We start from the raw sequence: 10,675 nt of genomic DNA, 5'->3' as shown, positions 1-10,675 counted from the left end.
TTCTTGAAGAGCCAAAAATTTTCTTTAGGGAGCAGGTTGTTTTGTAGAAAATAAAAATTCTTAAAGTTAAGCTTCATGCTGGTAGAATTATTTTAAAGAATAAGACAGTAATAACTAATCCTTACAAATATGTTTCCATTATATAGGAACTACAAATAAAATTTGCTGTCCTCTTCAACTAAACATTAGGATTTCAGTACAGTTGGCTAGTAATCTGAACTAGAATCAGAGAAAATAAAATTTTCAGCTGATTGAGTAGTTCAGCAAATGTGGTGGCTTTAAGACAGTTCTAATGGCAGTTTTTCTCTGTGTAACACCGGCTCACAGACTTCATGTTAATTTTGAACCTATGAAGACCCCAAGGAGGAGTGAAGTTTAAAAAGTTAATTCACTTACAAGAACAGCTGTTAATGGACTCACTGATTAAAACAAAATTGATTAAACAGTCTTGTAGTGAAAGTGTAATTCAAGATACTAAATTTATAAAGATACAAAAATGCTGTATCAGAAGATAAAAGAAGACACAAAAGGAAGCTTGACTTTTTTTTTAATTATTTATTTTTAATTGTTTCCCAGAATCACTTTTGTTGAAAACAGTAACTCACAATGATTTCAAAGGGACCAAGACTTCACCCATTTTCCTGTTTCACTCCTTGTTTATTGAATTTGTTAGAAAAATTACTTCCAGAGAGTGAATAAAGTAATTCATAAACAGGAAAAAGTAGTCTGAAACTCTATTAATAACCAACTTATTTTTATTAGAGCAAATACAGTTGTGAAAACTGTACATTGTACATTTTGGGTCAAGAATTTATTATAAATAGAGAAACCCATAGATAAAGAGTTCATTCTTTGACAGCAAGAAACTTTAAATAGACAAAATGACATTATTAAGTACATTGGCAGGCTTCATTGTGCTGTCCAAAATGTAGTGTACAGTATAACAACCAATTATAAATAGCCTTTCATGTAAAATACAACTGTGCACATTTTAGAAAAATACCAACGATTTGTCTGAGCTTTGTTTTAAAAAAGCTTATAAATCATACATATTTATAAATGGTACTAACATGCTTACTTAAATTTATAAACATTTTTCATAAGCTTTGTTACCCATTATTTCCAGAGCATAAAGTATTTTAAATAAACATTTAATAGGAATTAAATATGTCAGTTACAAAATTACCTCCTCATGTCAGGAGACACAGGGTGATTTAAATGTGGGATGGAACACTTCATCCATTAAGTCAAGGCTTACACAGTAACTTTTAAAATTTTGTTCTTATTTAAAAATTACTTTCCTAAATTTAAAACACAATTTAAACTTTTTTTAAAAAATAAATATACAAGTTTTATTTTCATTTGCTCTCTTTCTGCTTTCTTCTTTATCCACACTGGTCAAAACACAGGATTCTCAACATACTTCTGTAAAAAACACCACGGTGTTACTGCCCTGCTCAGAGCTGCTTCGCTGCACAATATTCGGTCCATACCTATGGTACTTTAATAGGCTGAATCAAAAAATAGCTAATGTATTTTGTAAGAATGTTGCCCATTAAACCATGCAAAAACTTAGAAAGTTTACAAACAGGTTCAGAAACTATACTGTATGAAAGATTTTCTAATAGAGCTAAAATAAAACATAATACAAGCCCTTTGCTTTTTGCAGCTTTAAATTAAAATATTTACTTGCCAAATGATCACACCACATATTCAGTAAATAAGCATGCATTTGATTAATATAGGGTACAATAATTACAGTATAATGGCACATAAAAAGAAACATGATCACATCGTTTGAACAAAGGGCTATGAAACTACTTAAGACAAACCTTCCAAATGAAAAATTTTGAGGCTTTTTTAATGCTGAGGTAAAATTATATATGGATTTTAAAGACACTGAAGGCATCAAATCGATAAACAATCATTTAACATTTTTAAACGCTCTACCTGAATGTATTCAACACAAATCTAGTATTTTAAAATTATGATGATTTAATATGAGCATTAGCTAGCTTAACTGTCATTGGCGTTAATGTGCACCCAGACAAGACTTTATTTTAAGCGCTGGCAAAATACCTCAGTGTTGATACATAACAATTGAAATCACCAATTATCACAGCACCAGAATTAAGAAAAAGAAAAAAGAAAAAAAAAGTTAGCATGCAAACCCTATAGCTCATCTTTCTTGGCTTACTCTGATATTCCACCTCCTGTTTAGAATGTGCTGATACCAGCATAAGATTTTTATTCTTTTATTACGAAAAATTTTGCTTGCTTTGGAAGCATTTTGGAAGCATTTTTAGGAAGATATCAACGTCTTTAAATTTTACAGTAATGGTATATTACTTCCTAAACCTTAAAGCAAAATGACTCTTCAGGTTTAGGAAAATGAATTTAAGAATTTTATCTTTGGACTAGGAAAAGATATTTGATTTTCTGCTTCTGCTGCTAGGCAGAACTGGTAGCTTTCTCCAGGCTGGACCAAACACTACGTTATGGCTATACATCAAATTTCATAAACAACAAATGAACAGAATCATGCAAAGGCAAATGAAATTCGATCTCCGAGAACACTGCAGGAGATGTTAAAAGCAGCAGGTAATGGAATAAGACTGGTGACTGATGCTGCTAACTATTTCTTCTAATGAGATAGGAGTGAACGTTGGAATCACTTCCACAGCAACAGAATCCTCTGACCACATTCCTCTGGCAGTCGTTTTCCCATCTCCCCACTAAAAACATCAGACGGTAAAATAGTAAGGCAGCTGTTAGCTTCCATCAACAAAAAGTGCAGCTCCGTACATTTCCAGTTTAGGCACACTCTGCTGGAACAGATGGAGAAGCCAACGCACTTCACTGGCGGGGCTGCTTCAGCAGATTATTTTGTTTGTTTTCCAACATGGCTGCTTGCTTCAGCTTTCAGAAGACCCCAAAGCCACGAGCCATCAGCAGAGAAACTGATTTGAGCCCCTGGCTGAACTTTCCAAGTTTCATCTCTCTTGCGTCCCATCCTAATTCCAAGCCTCCTTCCCTGTGTCTGAGTATGACAGGTGCCATTTAAAAGGCTGATGACACAACTGCAGAGAACTGTGGGCTAACACCACTAGTTGTCATGACTTCACTGAAGGGTCAAAACAGTTACAATATTAAATAACTATGTTGAATCACATTCAGGCATAGCTATAATTAAAGTGGGGAACATTAAAAGTATGCAAAGAAATTAAATCTTTATCATTTGAGGTGGGGTGGATATGGCGATTTTATACAAAAACAAGACCTTTCTTACCTTTCCTAATTCCAATCAAGTTAGAAAATGGACAAAAAGAATGGCTAAACCAATATTCAACAGCATTACCAGGGCGATCATGACTGAGTTAGGGCCCTGAAAATAAAATAAAGATATGAGAATTAATGCAGCTTTCCACACATGCACAGCAATGATCATGACCCGATTTTACAATTTCTATTGGTTTTGACCTTGATCTGAAGGATACAGACCCTGCTCCTGAAAAATAGCTACTACCCTTGATATTCAGGTGAGCTAAGTATCATCTTTGTGAAAATGAGCTTCATAAATACAAGTGAGAGTATATTATCACGCTGCTCTTAATCATACTGAGATTAAACCACCTGACAAATATAACCATATAAACAAATGAAAACAAACCTATCAACACAAAAGCAATGTCAGCTTAAAACAGAGCAAAACAAAGAATGAGAACTACTTTATGGAAGCCGGAGTGCTCATCATCTTTACAGCAGGTTCCTTCTCCAATTCCGACTTATTTCAAAACAGACAAAACAAATGTGTTTTATGAAAAGAATACCTTTTTTTGACAACCAAAACGGGAGAAAATGTTACTTACTTAACTGGGAAGCTATTGAGTAGTACTTGTGTCATTATTATATCACATGCTCTCCTTCTGAAACAGTCTCATTAAACGCTTTCTATCAGAACACACCTTTACACAGTACATCAGATGGCAGGCCAGATGTGGACTGCTAAGTTCTTGAGTAAGTCACAAAATATGTTATGTCAAGTACTGCTTAACTCTGGTGAGTCTAAACCAAATCAGCAGGTTTATCCATTTGCAACAATTCAGAGGTATTTTTTCACATGTTGAGGAACCAGGTGCTCAAGTTCAAACAATGATTAAGATTACCAGGATGCCAGTTAAATGTTGCCAGAGGGGTAACAGTACTGGCAGCAGTATTCACATTTTGCTTAATGGCAGAATGTCTAAAATATCGACTAGGAAACTGAAAACAGGGTTTAATGATACCTTAGTCAAAGTAATTTTGAGTAACAAGTTCCCACTTACCAGTGGTATGCCTTAACCATCAGGTCACAGAACAGAAGTGGAACCATGTTCCTTCCTCCTTAGTGCAAGTGACTCACCATGTGCCAAAGAATATGAGACACTTGGTGACAGAGAACAGGCATAAAAGCAAAGCACAGCTCCAGATATGGTTACATTTCTGAGCACAGCACTGTAAGGAGCCTCGCTGTGTAACTCAAGGTTAACATCTTCTTTCTCTTCCTGGCATGGTCATAATTACATAAGGTTGGGTACTTCTGCACTTTTCTACTGTGAAGGAAATTCAAGTTCCCATCAGGATTCCCACCAAATGCATTTGGCAATTGTGAGATTTATGCAGGAAAGCCATACTGGAAGACTTGGAGCAATAAGTCATGTTTGACTTGAAACAAAAGCTACTTTGAGAATATCTCAGTTCTTTGAGAATATCTCAGTTTTGCTGTATTGGAATGTTAGTGTAAACACCCTTAGGAGTGAACCTTCTACTTAATGACTGCTTCTTTTGCAAAAAAATTCCCAGAATCTCATGACAAACATACTAATATCACAAAGTCCTCTACAGGAAGTGTGATTTGATTACACTATTAATTTCCACTAAGATGTGGATTCAGCATCTTTCTTTCTGCTGTTGAGCGACTGGAACAGGCTGCCCAGAAAAGTTGTGGATGCCCCATCACTGGAAGTAATCAAAGTCAGGTTGGATGGGGCTTTGAGTAAACTGGTCTAATGGAAGGTGTCCCTGTCCATGGCAGGGGAGTTGGAACTAGGTGATCTTTAAATGCCCCTTCCAACCCAAACCATTTTACGGTTCCATGATCCTATGATTCAAATAGGGACTCCCCATGTGATCAAAATAGTTCCCTTAGGTTGGTCAATAGTTCCCTTATGGGTTGGAATCTCAACTAAAGATTTTACAGTTATACTGCACGAGGAATGCAAGCAAATGTGAAGGAGATCCTTGCCAAATACCATTAAAATTCACTGGGATTTGGCCACCTAGGACTCTGCATACTTGAAAATAACATCTGTGGAAATCACATGGATTTATTATGACTTAAAAAAAATTTGAACCTAACTTAACTGGAGACTTAACAGGAGCCAGGAACTCATTCATTACCAGAAATGTATTGTGGAAAAGCATCCTGGTAGCTGCAAGACAGATTCTGGCTGATTGACAAACAGAGACTGCAGTTCCAACAGCAGCTCAGTATCATAAGTGCACAGTCTCACAAAATTAAGCGTGTTGGAGTGGGAGGGGACTTCTCTTTTGATGCATTTGTCAGTCAGGTTAGGTATAACAATCTCACCAGAATAACATCAGATAAATTAGGCTAAAAACCCTAGGGGCTATGGCCTGAATCAAGAAATCTCATCTACAAAGACAGAAGCAAGTGACAGCTTGAGAACTGGGCTGTTGTAAAACCATGTTGATTTTACATGATGATCATAGAAAAATATGTCTTTATGATAGTGAGTCTATGCCTTATACGAAGACATAGATCTCATCTACTTTGGTCTGCTATGTGCACTTTGTTTCCTCTTCTGATAACTACGCCCTTCAGCCCCAAGCAGGATTTCCTGATACACTAAAAAATGATCAAACAATATTTGTGCAGCACACAGTTCTTATGCAATGAACCACCGCCTTTTTGTAGACACCTATGAAACAAGCATTTAATGCTTTAAGACAAATACCACAAATAAGACTTTAGTGTCCTGCAAGGGCTTAAAATAGCAAAAGCCACAATTAGTTTGAACAGTCTAAGAGTGATTAGAACAGGTGCACTAAAGAAGCTGTAGTAGAAAATCTTCAGTCCTGCTTAAAAATTGCCCTTTCAGCTTCTCATAAGTCAGACACTTATGTAGTTAAAAATATAACCATACAATTAGTTTTCATCTGGGGAGGAAAGTTAGATATTTTCCTAAAATGTAAAGCCAGGAAGTATTAAGACTAGTCTTGTAATTCCACTGCATTAGGAACGTCCATTAAATTTAGCATGAAGTTCCTGCTCAGACGTTTTATTTAGGATCAGGCAAATAATGATCTATTTTTTTAATATCACGGTAGTTATAGCCCTTACTAAATGGATGTTAAGTTAACAAAGATATGAGAGCTGAACAAAAAGATGGGAGTAGAAGCACACTGGGTAATGTTCAGCAAAACATAAAGCTTTTAGATACAGGTAAAAACCAGGCTAAACAGTCTGTGTGGTTTAAAAATCCTTACCTGCAAGATGAAAAAAATTACCATGCAGTAAAACACTTGTGCCTGGCCTGGATCTGTCCTAGGGCAGCACATGGTCACACATGGGCAAACAAAATGTGTATTCATGAATGTACACTACAATGGTGTTTTGTGAAATTCAATCCTATTTTTCACCCAAATCCAAGACAATCTCAAATTAGCTCACATTCAAGATGGGATAGCAGCATGCAAACTGAAACTGGAGCCAGAGGCTGCTAATGAGCATTTAGAAACAACAGTACTGGTTTACGGTCAAGTGTCTCTGTACAACCTTCACACTGTGGTAAATACAATTTACCTAATTACACAATTGGCCTAGTTCTCAGTGAAACAAGGATGATTTATCTCTCATAAATGACAGGTAATTCCTGGAAACAGACAGCTGTTTTTGAGCAGCTGGTGAACAGTGACTTTGTCATTGTGCTTTATCCATGATTTTTTACCTTGATAAAACTGACTCTTTCTTATGAGTTCCAAAATTATTTTAAACTTCGATTTTTGAACATCACAGAGTAAGTACATAGAGAAACACACTTAAATGTGTGGCATAAGAAGTATGTGCTGATATTTTTTCAAGTATAATGGCAGAAAAGGGGATATCTAGAGAACAGTACTGTTCTATGACTACTTATTGCACAGGTGATACTCAATGACATTCTTCCGGATATAACAGATTCACAGAAAATATAAAGTATGAATTTGATTACTAAAACAGCTGCTGCAAGCTTTGCTGCAAATAAAGTTGTTTAATGATCTTAATCCAAATTAAAGTTGATGTTTCATTCAGAAGTGAGATATGGTTTTGATTTAGATACATGGAAGGAAGAATTGAAAATCTCCCTTCTGTATCTATGTTCTTAATGCATAATTACTGGAAACTTGGAAAAAGCATAGCACAATTTGACACAGCACTTTCAGATAACCTAATGAAAGTGCTCAATAAATGTTATAGATTCATTTTTGGATTCCAAAAACATGTTTTACCATTCCCTTTTCATGAGAGTAAGGGTTCTTTTCACTTTATATTCCTTAAAAAATACATTTCAAAGCATAACGAAATCATTTGTCAGGATGACTAAAAAGCAATTGCAATTTCTTACTAAAATAAAATAATTCCCCAATGAAAGTCTAGAGTTCTGAACTCTCTCAACATTCAGAAGTGTTTGGGATAAAGAGAAGTACATTAAGCAGGACAAGGGGGAATGGATTCAAACTGACAGGACAAGGGGGAATGGATTCAAACTAAAAGAAAGTAGGTTTAGACTAGGTATTAGGAAAAAATTCTTTACTGTGAGGTGGTGAGGCACTGGAACAGGTTGTCCGGAAAAGCTGTGGAAGCCTCATCCCTGGAAGTGTTCAAGGTCAGGCTGGAGGGAGCTCTGAGCAACCTGGTCTAGTGGAAGGTGTCCTTGCCCACAGCAGTGGGGCTGGAATGAGATGATCCCTAAGGTCCCTTTAAACCCAAACTATTCCATGATTCTATGAATCTGGCTTCTCCCCAATAACTGTGCTCTTTTGGGTTAGTCACTGCATAATTCCAGCACACTACTGAGCTCAGTCCAGGAGCATTGCAGAACAGGCTAGTGTTTTTTGAAGCTGAAAGATAATACTAAAAATTAGAAGTCTCCAGGCAATTTTAACAGTCATTCTGTACTGTTTCTCCCTCAAACTGCTAGGTCAGTAGGCTACTCTTTTCTGCTTTAATAGTTTTAGCATTTTTACTCATTTCAGCAATTTAAAGAAATAAGTGTGAAGGAAATTTATTCTATAAGAATAAATTTATAGACACATATGGAAGACATCTTTGAAATCACCCACATACATCTACATATATCTTAGAATACTTTTATATTAAAAATGAATTCCTAAAATCTACCTCCCTTCCTTATTGACATGCTGGTTAACAGGAATAGTGCAATTAGGGTGCTCCAAATGAAATAGAGGGACAGTTGCAGATGAACTGTAATATCAGTAAACAAACAGTAGCTAATGCACAATATCTCATCACTTTTACACCTTTCTTGATAACAGGCTGTAGGTTCATGGTCCTTATCCTGATTATTCTAGAAGGTCAATAAACTGCTGTTCAGGTGCCCTACTTGTTAAGAAGAGGACTCGCTCAGCTCCAAAACATTTTTGAAATGCAGGAAAAATAAGCACTATTTCTACTCACTTATTTTTACCAGAGCTGAACAAACAATTCCAATTCAGGCTAAAATTCTGTACATGCCTGCTTAACATTTACAAGTCCGACAGCTTTGTGTTACCCTACATAAGAGTCATATCTGTGAGATTTGAAAGGTTAAAGGGCTGATATCAGCTGTAATACAGATTTGCAGATTACAAAACCTCTGTGAACATCTACTTTGATCCGCACAAAACAGAATACAAGCTTCCTGCAGAACTAGAGAATATCATCCTGGTAAAATGCTCATTATTGAACTATTCAGCGATGGGTCCAAAACCTCAGCATCGGAAAACTAATGTCACATTTAATTAATATCATAAAAAGCAACTTAAACCAAGACTTTTATCTGAATCTGTCAAGCTGCTGAATCTTCTCACACATTTGCTTGTTAGCCTGGAAAAACATTTTATAAAGCGTACTTTGAGGAAATTATTTAATATGTCAGGGGTTTTTTTTCCTTGAATCTTTCATTGCAAGACATGTTTTAATCATTCTTGCAGTTCTTTGTGGGACTTCCCCTTAAGGTTTTTTTCATTTTAAATCCCCGATTTATGGACAAAGTATTTTACTCCAGAAGTGGTTGCACCCGTGCCAAAAGCAGATAGAACAGACTCCCATGTACTCTTGCTTAATCTCTTTTGCTGATAAATCTAAGGATTATATTAACATCTCTGAACAACAGCAGCAGACTGGGAGCTCATGTTCAGTTGCCTCTCTCGCTCCTGATCCACCAACCTTTTCCAGTTCTGATCCTGCATGGTCAGGTTCTATTAATTGTTTTTCATATATAACACTATATTTTGCTGTGCTACCCATGGATAATTATACCTGTACCCTTCTTAACAGTTGATTTGGATTAGCTTGTACTGGTCTTCATTATTTACCAGTTTCCTGGTCTCTGTGTCTTCCATGAACTTCCCAAGCAATACTCTTACGTCTTCTTGCATGTCATTAATAAGAATGTGAATAAAATAAGAATAGCAGGATTAATGTAAGGATGACCTCACCAGAATAATATCAAATAACTGATGCTTTTCTAATTACTTTTTGAGAACCATCAGTCAGTTTTAAAGGTTAGCTTTAGGATCTACAACTAATGGTTTCCAGAGTTTCTCTTGGCCCAGAAATCATAGAATCATCATCAGAGATTCTGAATTTCATAACCTGGCTTCTCCTCCTAAAATGGAATAGAAATGCTACTAGTAATCACTCCTTTTCTGCATAGCTATTGATAATTTTATTATTTTTAAATAAGAATGAAATTAAGATTCACATTGATCTGGATGCATAATTTTAAAACTCCTTCTCCATTTCCTGACGAAAAGTAAAATTTTTCATGTCACTGTAAAACACAAGCATTGTTACAAAGTATGCATTTGAAAACAGTATATATTTTGGTCCAAATTTCATGTTTTTAGAATCCAAAATCAACATGGAGCAGAAGATGAAAATGGCAGATTGTCTGGACTGGGTCAGACCACAGGCCAGCATCCTGTCTCCAACAGCAGTCAAAAGTAGACCTCTGTCTAACTTCCAGTACTGTACAAATATCCACAGAAGAACAATTAACATTGTGGGACTTCTTTTCTGGGGAGGAATCTATATATAAAAAATGTGTATCTGCAAGTATGTATCTACACACATGCAAATCACACCTATATGTATATACATACACACAGCAACACACTTTTGTGTTTATGGATGCAATAGGACCTCATGGTTCAGAAGTCTGTCAGTATCTGGCTATCAACTATCCCTTCCCAGTTTAAAAAAAGATAACATAAAGGATTGGAATATTTGTTCCTCACTCCAGTCTGGTGCAGTGGGTTTTAGCTAGCACAATGTATCCAGATGAAGATTTGACAGAAGTGAGCTTTGCCTGTCTTCAGGTTGCAAAGCTCAGCACTCAGAGGAAAACGG

At 36.0% G+C, this 10,675-nt stretch overlaps 1 protein-coding gene across 3 annotated transcripts in view; it reads right to left on the bottom strand.

Annotated features, from left to right (window-relative positions):
- Positions 1-716: 716 nt before the first annotated feature.
- Positions 717-10,675, bottom strand: part of JPH1 (junctophilin 1) — an 84,782-nt gene continuing 74,823 nt past the window's right edge. Inside the window, exons 5-6 of one of the 3 annotated variants that reach the window (XM_032696834.1) lie at positions 3,290-3,385; positions 717-3,124 (exon numbers count right to left, since the gene is read on the bottom strand). In XM_032696834.1, the coding sequence (XP_032552725.1) occupies positions 3,305-3,385 (81 nt within the window). In that variant the 3' untranslated portion in view covers positions 717-3,124; positions 3,290-3,304. The remainder of the gene's footprint in view (positions 3,125-3,289; positions 3,386-10,675) is intronic. The other 2 variants (XM_032696911.1, XM_032696990.1) reach the window with 2 other exon arrangements.

Source organism: Chiroxiphia lanceolata, chromosome 1, assembly GCF_009829145.1.
Source record: "Chiroxiphia lanceolata isolate bChiLan1 chromosome 1, bChiLan1.pri, whole genome shotgun sequence".
Taxonomy (NCBI): Eukaryota; Metazoa; Chordata; class Aves; order Passeriformes; family Pipridae; genus Chiroxiphia; species Chiroxiphia lanceolata.
Note: the sequence above shows the minus strand (reverse complement) of the source record. Positions and strands in the feature narration are given on the sequence as shown.